At 37.4% G+C, this 13949-nt stretch overlaps 1 protein-coding gene across 7 annotated transcripts in view; it reads right to left on the bottom strand.

Annotated features, from left to right (window-relative positions):
* The window catches only part of LOC106569692 (myomegalin), a 107564-nt gene that overhangs the window by 37200 nt on the left and 56415 nt on the right, over window positions 1-13949 (bottom strand). For 6 of the 7 annotated variants that reach the window (XM_045694367.1, XM_045694366.1, XM_045694361.1 and 3 more), the window contains 11 exons: window positions 13749-13841; window positions 13355-13579; window positions 13086-13244; window positions 12835-12936; window positions 9523-9660; window positions 9134-9313; window positions 8462-8656; window positions 7944-8126; window positions 7422-7667; window positions 7151-7257; window positions 4748-4890 (listed from right to left, as the gene is read on the bottom strand). In XM_045694367.1, coding sequence (XP_045550323.1) covers window positions 4748-4890; window positions 7151-7257; window positions 7422-7667; window positions 7944-8126; window positions 8462-8656; window positions 9134-9313; window positions 9523-9660; window positions 12835-12936; window positions 13086-13244; window positions 13355-13579; window positions 13749-13841 — 1771 coding nt within the window. The remainder of the gene's footprint in view (window positions 1-4747; window positions 4891-7150; window positions 7258-7421; window positions 7668-7943; window positions 8127-8461; window positions 8657-9133; window positions 9314-9522; window positions 9661-12834; window positions 12937-13085; window positions 13245-13354; window positions 13580-13748; window positions 13842-13949) is intronic. The other variant, XM_045694362.1, reaches the window with a different exon arrangement.

Raw genomic sequence — 13949 nt, 5'->3', positions numbered from 1 at the left:
TAGAAACATTATACTATCTCATTACAGTTGTATAGTTATAGAGAGAAACACTATATTACCTCATTACAGTTGTTTAGTAGGGAGAAACCCTATACTACCTCATCATAGTTGTTTAGTAGGTAGAAACATTATACAACCTCATTATAGTTGTTTATTAGGGAGAAACACTAAATCACCTCATTATAGTTGTTTAGTATGTAGAAACATTATACAACCTCAATATAGTTGTTTAGTAGGCAGAAACACTACACTACTTCATTATAGTTGTTTAGTAGTGACAAACACAATACTACCTCATTATAGTTGTATAGTTGTATGGAGAAACACTATACTACCTTACTATAGTTGTTAAGTAGGGAGAAATACTAGACTACCTCAATATAGTTGTTTAGTAGAGAGAAACATACTACGTCATTATAGTTGTATAGTTGAAGGGAGAAACACTATACTACCTCATTATAGTTGTTTAGTAGGGAGAAACATTATACTACCAGAATATAGTTGTTAAGTAGGGAGAAACACTAAACCACCTCATTATAGTTGTTTAGTATGTAGAAACATTATACAACCTCAATATAGTTGTTTAGTAGGCAGAAACACTACACTACCTCATTATAGTTGTTTAGTAGGGACAAACACAATAATATCTCATTATAGTTGTCTAGTAGGTAGAAACATTACACTATCTCATTACAGTTGTGTAGTTATAGGGAGAAACACTATACTACCTCATTAAAGTTGTTTAGTAGGGAAAAACATTATACTACCTCAATATAGTTGTTTAGTAGGGAGAAACACTAAACTACCTCAATATAGTTGTTTAGTAGGTAGAAACATTATACAACCTTATTATAGTTGTTCAGGAGGGAGAAACACTATACTACCTCATTATAGTTGTTTGGTAGGGAGAAACACTATGCTACATCCTTATAGTTGTTTAGTAGGTAGAAACATTATACTACCTCATTACAGTTGAATAGTTATAGAGAGAAAGACTATACTACCTCATTGTAGTTGTTTAGTAGGGAAAAACATTATACTACCTCATTATAGTTGTTTAGTAGGGAGAAACACTATACTACTTCATTATCGTTGTTTAGTAGGGAGAAACATTATACAACTCATTATAGTTGTTTAGTAGCAAGAAACACTATACTACCTCATTATAGTTGTTTAGTAGGGAGAAACGCTATACTACCTCATTATAGTTGTTTAGTAGGGAGAAACACTATACTACCTCATTATAGTTGTTTAGTAGGGAGAAACATTATACTACCTCATTATAGTTGTTTAGTAGTTAGAAACATTATACTATCCCATTTTAGTTGTTTGGTAGGTAGAAAGCTATTTAACCGTAATAACAACCACAAAGTTCTAAGACAATCTGTCAAGCAATCAGGAGTTTAAATCTCCCTGAAAGAAATACCAATAGCTTCATATTTCCATATAAATGCTTCATACTATGAAATCCTCTTCATCGTACCAAGGCATGTGTATTGTGTGCAGTTTTTGCATAGCAACACACATCTGCCAACAATTACAATGAGGATAATACAATCTTCAGTTTGTGATCAATGGAAGAGTCTTATGGAAAATATTATTCTTGGTTAGGATTGTTTTGAACCATCTAAAACTTACTTTTAACCCTTGGCACGGTGTATTAGGGTGGGGTGGGCCTATAGCTATGAGGGTGACGGGGGACAATAAGGCTCTGTTTGTTTCGCTTACAGAACAGCATTTTGCCCATTTAAGACTGGTGTGCATGTGTGTTGCTCAGTCTATTCCAATGTCTAAATGTTGGAATCTGATTAAGGAGTTTATATGACTGAAGTATGTACAACACAATCATCTTTCTGTGAGCAATAGGAAATGGTATAATCAATATGTCATGTATTTATGGTGTAGAAATTAATTCCATGATATTACATGAAGAGGGTGTGAACTCTAGTCTTTTCTGTTAGGGGACATCTTCACGTGTCCTGTCCTTACCGGAGCACCTGGTAGTGACGGTGACACACAGGCAGTGATCCAGGCAGTGTAGAAATCATGTTTTATACCCTTCTGTGTATTCATGTTCTTCTTCATATCATCCTATTTCTATACGTAGTGTGAGGCACATATCAGTTCCGTATCATATTCTATTTATGCCCAATAGTAAGTGATTGATGCATTTAAGTTGTCAATAACTGTTCACGCATCACATCAAACATAGCCATGCAGACAGGAAATGCATGCCGCGATGTCATGCATGTGGCAGAGAAGTCATAGGTTAAGACAGAGAGGTGGTTGTTTAGCTCCCAAACATGACAGATCTCTTTCTTCTATGAAAGAAAATGTGTCTTTTAAAGATATTCTTAGAATGTGTGTGTGTGTGTGTGTGTGTGTGTGTGTGTGTGTTGCAAGTGTTTGTGTATGTGGGTGGTAATGATTTAAGGTCCAATGCATCTGTTTTTATCTTATTATCAAATCATTTCTGGGTAAAAATTAAGTACCATACTGTGATAGTTTTCAATGAAAATTGTCAAAAAATAAACAAAAATTGCTTCTTAGTAAAGAGCAATTTCTCAAGCAAGAATTTTGCAAGGACTGTCTGGGATTGGTCTGAGTGGGGAGGGAAAAACTGAAAACTAGCTGTGATTGGCAGAAAATTTTTTTTTCTTTTCTTATTGGTCTATTAACTAATTTACCGGCCAAAACTCCATCCCACCAAAACAGGCAGACATTTCAGGCAGTCTTTTCAAGCAGCTCTTACACTAAAAGGGCATTACCATAATTTTCACAATTTCACAGAATATTCTAAACTCATAGTGTGGAAATATATGTAAAACACAAAAAAATCAAATGTTTGACTGCACTGGGCCTTTAAGAGTGTGTGTTTTGGACACAGAGACTATGGATACAATGTGGAGAGAGAGGTGGCTGTTCTTTCTTTCACCTCAGGGATAGACAGAACACCCCTTATCTGTTCTCTACTAGTGGTGGGAGAAGGAATGGTTTGTTGTGTTGAATAAGGAGGCAAAAAGGGACAGGCAATCCAGTCCCCAATAAAAATAAAAAATAAAAAAGGAAATATAATTTTTTTTACTTTCCATTTCGAAGTACAACAAATGTGCGTTTCATCACCAAATCTAAATGGAAAATGTCTTCCCTAATCCTAAAATCCTTAAAACCTAATCAATCCCAACCAATCGAATCTCGGATGATACTAGGTATCATCTTATCATCATGTTTTTATCACATTTTATGTGATCATTACAAAGTCTATATATAAATGTAACAAATAGACACTTGGGTTGTGGTGTATCTAAGACACTTGGGTTGTGGTGTTTCTAAGACACTTGGGTTGTGGTGTTTCTAAGACACTTGGGTTGTGGTGTTTCTAAGACACTTGGGTTGTGGTGTTTCTAAGACACTTGGGTTGTGGTGTTTCTAAGACACTTGGGTTGTGGTGTTTCTAAGACACTTGGGTTGTGGTGTTTCTAAGACACTTGGGTTGTGGTGTATCTAAGACACTTGGGTTGTGGTGTTTCTAAGACACTTGGATTGTGGTGTTTCTAAGACACTTGGGTTGTGGTGTTTCTAAGACACTTGGGTTGTGGTGTTTCTAAGACACTTGGGTTGTGGTGTTTCTAAGACACTTGGGTTGTGGTGTTTCTAAGACACTTGGGTTGTGGTGTTCTAAGACACTTTTGTGGTGTTTCTAAGACACTTGATTGTGGTGTTTCTAAGACACTTGGTTGTGGTGTTTCTAAGACACTTGGGTTGTGGTGTTTCTAAGACACTTGGTTTGTGTCAAGACACTTGGGTTGTGGTGTTTCTAAGACACTTGGGTTGTGGTGTTTCTAAGACACTTGGGTTGTGGTGTTTCTAAGACACTTGGGTTGTGGTGTATCTAAGACTGATAAGCGCACGGTTTTAGTTTTGCAACAACAAATAACTAGGGTAAGGATTCTTACTTTATTTACTTTGATAAGCAAACACTATTGACTACTAATCTAGTTGTTCATGCATCGTCTGAGACTAAGAATATCTGCAACCAAATGATAGGCACTTTAAAACCCATGGAATGGAACCCAGATCTGAGGTTACAGGAATTATAAGAGGGAACTACTTGGCCATCATCTTGATTTCAGCTGAAGTATATCTTGGACCTGCATACATTGTGTACACAAAGATGGTATAAAAAAAATAAGATGGACAACTTGAAGACGTTTCACTGTAAAGCATGAGCTGGGCTATCTACACACCACATCACATCACTGTGACGATAAGGCTGGAAACATTGACACGGAGACACAGTCCAATACAAAATGGCATTACAGAACAAGCAACACGGAGGCATTTTGCAAAAACAATATAAAAAAAACAATCCAAAACACACTGAATATATTAATAATCGATAATAGATATCTAAGGTTCATGTTGCCACATTATAATGTAACTAAAACCACCCCAAAACTGTGTTGTTGGTTAGAACAGGCATTGGTTATTGTGTGGTGTCTATGTCATCCAAAGAGGAACGAAGTTGCCCATAGTCACTGATCTTAGGTCAGCATTGAGTTGTTTCCTGTAATGGTTAAGGTTAGGATTTAGGTGAATGTAAACTGATCCTGGATCTGCACCTATGGGCAACTTCTACCTGCAGTGCATTTGTCTGACTCATGGTGAAATGGCTAGACAGAATATCCCAGAGAGTTAGTAACAGTGCCCCCTGGAGCCCTGTAGGCCGGTCCCTGCCCGTCCCCACCTCCAAAGTCAGACGGCCTCTTAGCTGCCCTCTCCAGTGCCAGGGCGGTCTTCTGGGTCCTGGTTAGGACCTCCTCCAGTTGCCCTCGCAATGCCTGAACAGAGTCCAGTTCTGTGAGCAGGGCCTGGGTCTTCTCTGAGCTGCTGGGAGAGGGGCAATGACACAACGCACAAACACAAACGTCCTCAAAACTGATTGCATGGTTTTAACAGTTTTACCTGGCCTACAACTGTATATAACAATGTCTACCGACACTGAAGCTTCGTATGTACCTGCTTGTCAACAAATGTGTGTTTTCTTAAATATCCATATGTGTGTATTGTTAGGTACCCAGGTGTGTATTGTTAGGTACCCAGATGTGTATTGTTAGGTACCCAGGTGTGTGTATTGTTAGCTACCCAGGTGTGTGTATTGTTAGGTACCCAGGTGTGGGTATTGTTAGGTATCCAGGTGTGTATATTGTTAGGTACCCAGGTGTGTGTATTGTTAGGTACCCAGGTGTGTATTGTTAGGTACCCAGGTGTGTATTGTTAGGTACCCAGATGTGTGTATTGTTAGCTACCCAGGTGTGTGTATTGTTACGTACCCAGGTGTGGGTATTGTTAGGTACCCAGGTGTGTATATTGTTAGGTACCCAGGTGTGTGTATTGTTAGGTACCCAGGTGTGTGTATTGTTAGGTACCCAGATGTGTGTATTGTTAGGTACCCACGTGTGTGTATTGTTAGGTACCCAGGTGTGTGTACTGTTAGGTACCCAGGTGTGTGTACTGTTAGGTACCCAGGTGTGTGTATTGTTAGGTACCCAGGTGTGTGTATTGTTAGGTACCCAGATGTGTGTATTGTTAGGTACCCAGATGTGTGTATTGTTAGGTACCCAGATGTGGGTATTGTTAGGTACCCAGATGTGGGTATTGTTAGGTACCCAGATGTGGGTATTGTTAGGTACCCAGGTGTGTGTATTGTTAGGTACCCAGATGTGTGTATTGTTAGGTACCCAGATGTGGGTATTGTTAGGTACCCAGATGTGGGTATTGTTAGGTACCCAGATGTGGGTATTGTTAGGTACCCAGATGTGTATGGTTAGGTACCCAGATGTGTGTATTGTTAGGTACCCAGATGTGTGTATTGTTAGGTACCCAGATGTGTGTATTGTTAGATACCCAGATGTGGGTATTGTTAGGTACCCAGATGTGTGTATTGTTAGGTACCCAGATGTGGGTATTGTTAGGTACCCAGATGTGGGTATTGTTAGATACCCAAATGTGGGTATTGTTAGGTACCCAGATGTGTGTATTGTTAGATACCCAGATGTGGGTATTGTTAGGTACCCAGGTGTGTGTATTGTTAGGTACCCAGATGTGTATGGTTAGGTACCCAGATGTGGGTATTGTTAGGTACCCAGATGTGTGTATTGTTAAGTACCCAGATGTGTGTATTGTTAGATACCCAGATGTGGGTATTGTTAGGTACCCAGATGTGTGTATTGTTAGGTACCCAGATGTGGGTATTGTTAGGTACCCAGATGTGTGTATTGTTAGGTACCCAGATGTGTGTATTGTTAGGTACCCAGGTGTGTGTATTGTTAGGTACCCACATGTGTGTATTGTTAGCTACCCAGGTGTGTGTACTGTTAGGTACCCAGATGTGTGTATTGTTAGGTACCCAGATGTGGGTATTGTTAGGTACCCAGATGTGTGTATTGTTAGGTACCCAGATGTGGGTATTGTTAGGTACCCAGATGTAGGTATTGTTAGATACCCAGATGTGTGTATTGTTAAGTACCCAGATGTGGGTATTGTTAGGTACCCAGATGTGTGTATTGTTAGATACCCAGATGTGGGTATTGTTAGGTACCCAGGTGTGTGTATTGTTAGGTACCCACGTGTGTGTATTGTTAGCTACCCAGGTGTGTGTACTGTTAGGTACCCAGATGTGGGTATTGTTAGGTACCCAGATGTGTGTATTGTTAGGTACCCAGATGTGGGTATTGTTAGGTACCCAGATGTAGGTATTGTTAGATACCCAGATGTGGGTATTGTTAGGTACCCAGATGTGTGTATTGTTAGGTACCCGAGATGTGGGTATTGTTAGATACCCAGGTGTGTGTATTGTTAGGTACCCAGGTGTGTGTACTGTTAGCTACCCAGGTATGTGTATTGTTAGCTACCCTGGTGTGTGTACTGTTAGGTACCCAGATGTGGGTATTGTTAGGTACCCAGATGTGGGTATTGTTAGGTACCCAGATGTGGGTATTGTTAGGTACCCAGATGTGGGTATTGTTAGGTGCCCAGATGTGGGTATTGTTAGGTACCCAGATGTGTGTATTGTTAGGTACCCAGATGTGGGTATTGTTAGGTACCCAGATGTGTGTATTCTTAGCCTCAGTAAAGGCCTGTCTTGTACCTGTCTCCTCTAGTCTGGATGTGGTTCAGACTCTGGTACAGCCTCTTCTCTGCCCTCAACGCATTGTTCAACCTGTGGTACTCATTGACCAACTGTTCCAACACACTCTGACAGAGAGGGAGGGAGAGGGGGAGGAAGAGACAGAGCGAGAGACAGAACGAGAGAGAGAGAGCGAGAGATTGTTGACACACACTCCACTCAGTAGGCTAGACACCAGACCTTAACAAGGACAATGTTGTAGGCAATAAAGAATTTAGGCAGAGAGGGATACCTGGTGGTCAGTGCTGGAGGGCTGGTCCCTGACTGTAATTTCTGGGGCCAGGATCTTAAATCTATCCTCCTGCTTTTGGGCCTGCTGCTGGGCCTGGGTGAGAGCTGAGCGCAGGGCTGAGAGCTCCAGCTGAGCCTCCCTCTCTTTCTTCCTGATCAGCTGCAGCTCTTCTTGGATGGCATGTACCTCTGCTGCCCCCTCTGGTGTGGAGGGCTCCATGCTCTCCTCCTGGCCCTGCATCAGACTCTGTAGAGGGTGGACAGTGTTATGTTATGACAGTTTTACTACTTGAGACTCTGTTGAAGGTTTTTGGTATGGTACGCATGTGTGAGTCTAGTCTAATTTATATGAGCTAGTGTGGAAATGTACAGTCTCAGAACAGACAGACAGACAGACAGACAGACAGACAGACAGACAGACAGACAGACAGACAGACAGACAGACAGACAGACAGACAGACAGACAGAGAGAGAGAGAGAGAGAATACACACACAATGTGTTCTCCAGTGTCCCAGAATTTACCTGGATAAAAGTCTCTTTCTCTTTTAGTAGGTTCTGCAGTCGCTCTGCCTCTCCTGTTCTCTCCCTCTCTCTCTCCTTCCGCAGCTCGCCCATCTCCCGTTCCCGTGATGACAGCTGCCTGTGCAGCTCCTGCAGCTGGCCCGTCCGCTCGCCAATCACCTGGGAGAGCCTATCAGAGCAGTCCTGAGAGAGAGGAGGCGGGAGGGAAGTAGAGGGAGAGGAAAATGGTGTGGAGAGAGAGAGGTGGAAAAAAGAAAAGAGAATCTGAAGTCGACTATGGCTTTATATGTCCATTCTACGGTATATCATTCAATTTCTATAATATACTACTGGAAGTCTATCCCCTATCACTGCTGTTGGGCTGGGTGCACTGAAAAGCTGATGTGAGCTGATTCTCAGAGACAGGTCCTAGATCAGTGGTGTGTGTGTGTGTGTGTGTGTGTGTGTGTGTGTGTGTGTGTGTGTGTGTGTGTGTGTGTGTGTGTGTGTGTGTGTGTGTGTGTGTGTGTGTGTGGTACCTGTATGTACTGGTCCTTGGTGCTGATGGTGCTGAGCAGGTCCTGGACCTGTGCTTGGTGTTCGTGGCTCTGGCGGTTGCGGTCTGACAGAAGTTCCTGGAACAGTTTCTCCTTCAGTGCGAGGCGAGCCTTCAGCTCCTCCACCACCTCGCTGGGGCCTGCCTGGACCTTAGCCAGGAGGGCTGCCGTCAGGTCCTGCACACACACACACACACACACACACACACACACACACACACACACACACACACACACACACACACACACACACACACACACACACACACACACATTATCAGTACACCTGTTGTATTTGTAAGAGTCAGAAATAAGAGCAGGATTTTGTTGTTGGACTTCTTATTTCAGCCAACAATGAAAAGCTTCAACAATGGGCAGAAATTAGTAGAGTGGTTGTACTTTGGTTACAAGAGCAAAGAGAATGCAAACTGGTGCTATAGCCAGTCCTCACTAGCGTGACCTAGCGTAGATTTAGTTTAGCATGTGTGTGTGTGTCCGGTGAACAGTGGGTTAACTGCCTTGCTCAGGGGAAGAATGACAGATTTTCACCTTGTCAGCTCAGGGACTCAATCCAGATACCTTCCAATTACTGGCCCAACACTCTAACCACTAGGCTACCTGCCATATGTGTACTGTATGTGTGTGTGTGTTTACCTGTGTCTCCCGGCTGCGTGTCTGCAGGGCAGACTGTAGCTGGTTGATGAGTGTGTCTCTCTCTCTCAGAGTGCTCTTCTCTCTCTCCTCACTCTGCTGCTGGAGCCACTGCAGGTTCCTGTGGGCTTCTGCTGCCTGCTCCACATCCAGCTCCTTACCCCGCACCAACGCATCCAGACTCTATACAAACACACAGTCTAAACATATCAATGTACTGTAGGACACACAGTCTAAACATATCAATGTACTGTAGGACACACAGTCTAAACATATCAATGTACTGTATAAACTCTAGATGTACTTGTGTGTGTATTCTCGTTGTAGCTCAAGGTATCTTTCTTTAGTGTGTGTGCGTGTGTGTTTGTGTGTGTGCAAATGTGTGTGTGTACCGTGATGGTCTCCTGGTTGTTGAGCAGTATGCAGCGTAGTCTCTCCAGGTCTCGTTCTTTCTCTCGGAGGGCCAGCTGTAGTCTCCTCACCTGCTCCTCCCTCTCCTCCAGACAACGGAACTTCTCATCTATAGACCGCTGGACAGAGAGAGAACATGTATTAATATTATCATTATGATCATAATCAGTATTATCATTATTATTATTATGATCAGTATTATTATTACTAATATGATCAGTATTATTATTATTATTATTATTATTATTATCATTATTATTATGATCAGTATTATTATTATTATGATCAATATTATTATAATGATCAGTATTATTATTATTATGATCAGTATTATTATTATTATTATTATTATTATTATGATCAGTATTATTATTACTGTTATGATCGTATTATTATTATTGTGATCAGTATTATTATTATGATCAGTATTATTATTATTATTATGATCAGTATTATCATTATTGTTATTATGATCAGTATTATTATTATTATTGTGATTATTATTATTATTATGATCAGTATTATTTTTAATATTATGATCAATATTATTATTGTGATCAGTATTATTATTATTATGATCGGTATTATTATGATTATTATTATTATTATTATGATCAGTATTATTATTAATATTATGATCAATATCACTATTATGATCAGTATTATTATTATTATGGTCATATTATTATTATTATTATGATCATCATTATTATTATGATCGGTATTATTATTATTATTATGATCATCAGTATTATTATTATGATCATATTATTATTATTATGATCAGTATTATTATTATTATTGTGATCATTATTATTACTATTATTATGATCAGTATTATCATTGTTATTATTCTGAACAGTATTATTATTCTGATCAGTATTATTATCATTATCATTATTATGATCAGCATTATTATTCTGATCAGTATTATTATTATGATCAGTATTATTATTATTATTATGATCAATATTATTATTATGATAAGTATTATTATTATTATGATCGTTATTATTATTACTAGTATGATCAATATTATTATTATTATTGATCAGTATTATTATTATGGTCATATTATTATTATGATCATCATTATTATTATTATTATTATTATCAGTATTATTATTATTATTGTGATCATCATTATTATTATTATTATGGTCATATTATTATTATGATCATCATTATTAATATGATCAGTATTATTACTAATATTATTATGATCAGTATTATTACTATTATGATCAGTATGATCATTGTCATTATTATGATCAGTATTATTATTATTATTGTGATCATTATTATTATTATTATGGTCAGTATTATTATTATGATCAGTATTATTATTATTATTATGATCGGTATTATTATTATTGTGATCAGTATTATTATTAATATTATGATCAGTATTATTATTTCTATTATGATCAATATTATTATTATGATCAGTATTATTAGTATTGTGATCAGTATTTTTATTCATATTATGATCAGTATTATTATTACTGTTATGATCAATATTATTATTATGACCAGTATTATTATTATTATTATTATGATCGGTATTATTATTACTATTATGATCAATATGAGTATTAATATTATTATTATTATGATCGTATTATTATTATTATTATTATTATTATTATGACCAGTATTATTATTATTATTATTCATCAGTATTATTAATATTATGGTCATATTATTATTATTACTATCAGTATTATTATTATTATGATCATCATTATTATAATGATCAGTATTATTATTATTGTGATCATTATTATTATTATTATGATCCGTATTTTCATTATTATTATTATGATCAGTATTATTATTATGATCATCATTATTATTATTATGATCAGAAATATTATGATCAGCATTATTATTATTACTATGTTCAATATTATTATTATTATTATGATTGTATTATTATGATCATTATTATTATTATCATGATTAGTATTATTATTATTATGATCAGTATTATTATTATTATGATCATCATCATTATTATTATTATGATCACATTATTATTATTATGATCATATTATTATTATGATCAATATTTTTTATTACTATGATCAGTATTATTATTATTATTATGATCAGTATTATTATTGTTATTATGATCAGTATTATTATTATTACTGTGATCAGTATTATTATTATTATGATCGTATTATTATTATGATCATTATTATTATTATTATGATCAGTATTATTATGGTCAGTATTATTATTATTATGACCGTATTATTATTATTATGATCAGTATTATTATCATTATTATGATCATCATTATTATTATGATCAATATTATTATTATGATCAGTATTATTATTATTATGATCATCATTATTATTATTATGATCAGTATTATTATTATGATCAGTATTATTATTATTATTATGATCAGTATTATTATTATTATGATCAGTATTATTTTTATTATGATCAGTATTATTATTATTATGATGATCAGTATTATTATTAGTAGTAGTAGTATTAGGATCTTATTATTATGATCATCATTATTAGCCAACTGACATTTACTCCTGAGGTGCTGACCTGTTGCACCCTCGACAACTACTGTGATAATTATTATTTGACCATGCTGGTCATTCATGAACATTTGAACACCTTGGCTATAATCTCCACCCGGCACAGCCAGAAGAGGACTGGCTACCCCTCATAGCCTGGTTCCTCTCTAGGTTTCTTCCAAGGTTTTGGCCTTTCTAGGGAGTTTTTCCTAGCCACAGTGCTTCTACACCTGCATTGCTTGCTGTTTGGGGTTTTAGGCTGGGTTTCTGTACAACACTTTGAGATATCAGCTGATGTAAGAAGGGCTATATAAATAAATTTGATTTGATTATTATTATGATCAGTATTATTATTATTGTTATGATCATTATTAGTATTATTATGACCAGTATTTTTATTATTATGATCAGTATTATTAATATATTATTACTATTATGATCAGTATTATTATTATTGTTATGATCATTATTAGTATTATTATGATCATTATTATTATTATGATCAGTATTATTAATATATTATTATTATTTTTATGATACGTATTATTATTATCTTATTATTATTATTATTATGATCAGTATTATTATTATAATATTATTATTATTATCATCAGTATTGTTATTATTATTATTATCTTATTATTATCATTACATTATTCTGATATTATTATTATTATGATATGATTATGATTATTATGATCATTATTATTATATTATTATCCAGTATGTGTGTGTGTGTGTTCTTACCTCCAGTGCTCTGTCCCTGTCCCTGATGCGTTCTCTCAGTTTGTCCATCAGAATATCTCTGGGTTTGGAGCTGTCTACTGATTCCAGGAGCTCAGAGTACTCCTACACACACAGAGCGAGATAGGATTAGTGTGTATGTGTTTATGTCTGTATGTGTGACCACTTATGTGTATGTTCAGTGTGTGTGCACTATGTGTATGTTCAGTGTGTGTGCGTGTGTGTGAGTGTGTGTGTGTGTGTGTGTGTCTCACCTGTAGCTGGCTTTCCTTGTCCTGTAGGGAGAGTTTGAGCTGTGTGATGTTCTTGTCTCTCTCCTGAACCTCCATGTGTTTCTCTGCCTCGCTCTCCTTCTGCTGAGCCTCTTTAGCCTGCAGCGCAGAGCGGGACTGAGCCAGGGCACTGAGCAAGTCCTACGGTGGGACAGAGGATAGGTTACACACACCTCCTACATCACAGGGGTCCAGACACACGCACACACACGCATGGATGGACACACGCAAGCACGCACACACACACTGACCTGGTTGTGTTTGTCGGTGACCTCCCTATGCTGCAGTGCCTCCTTTAGATCAGAGTGGAGTCTGTCTTTAGCTCTGGTCAGGTCCTCAGCCTGTCTCTGGCTCTGTCTTTGAGCTCTTTGACTGGCTTCCAGCTCCAGACCCAGGGTAAACAGAGAGCTCCGTACCCCCACTAACTCACGCTGCAGCTGGGCTAGACCCGCACCCTCACTGCCCCCCTCTGGAGCCTGGGAGAGCAGACCAAACGAACAAGAACCACTGGGGTTAGTCTGGCCATGGGGAGGAAGGGTGTCTGTCTCCATCTATCTATCAACAATTGGGTTATTATGGCTCTTCATTAAGCGGTATCCTGCTCAGTGTTTTATCTGGATCTGTCTGGGGTGTGTGAGGTCTCACCTGATGTTGCGTGATCTGGTTGTGGTGGGCCATTTCTCTCAGTTTACACAGTGTGGTGTTCTGCCCCTCAATTAACTGGTACAGCTCCTGGGCCTGAGGAGGAATATTCAGTAGTGTAAAGTACTTAAGTAAAAATACTTTAAAGTACTACTTAAGTAGTTTTTAGGGGTATTTGTACTTTACTATTTATATTTTTGACAA

This window comes from Salmo salar, chromosome ssa14 (assembly GCF_905237065.1).
Source record: "Salmo salar chromosome ssa14, Ssal_v3.1, whole genome shotgun sequence".
Classification (NCBI taxonomy): domain Eukaryota; kingdom Metazoa; phylum Chordata; class Actinopteri; order Salmoniformes; family Salmonidae; genus Salmo; species Salmo salar.
Note: the sequence above shows the minus strand (reverse complement) of the source record. Positions and strands in the feature narration are given on the sequence as shown.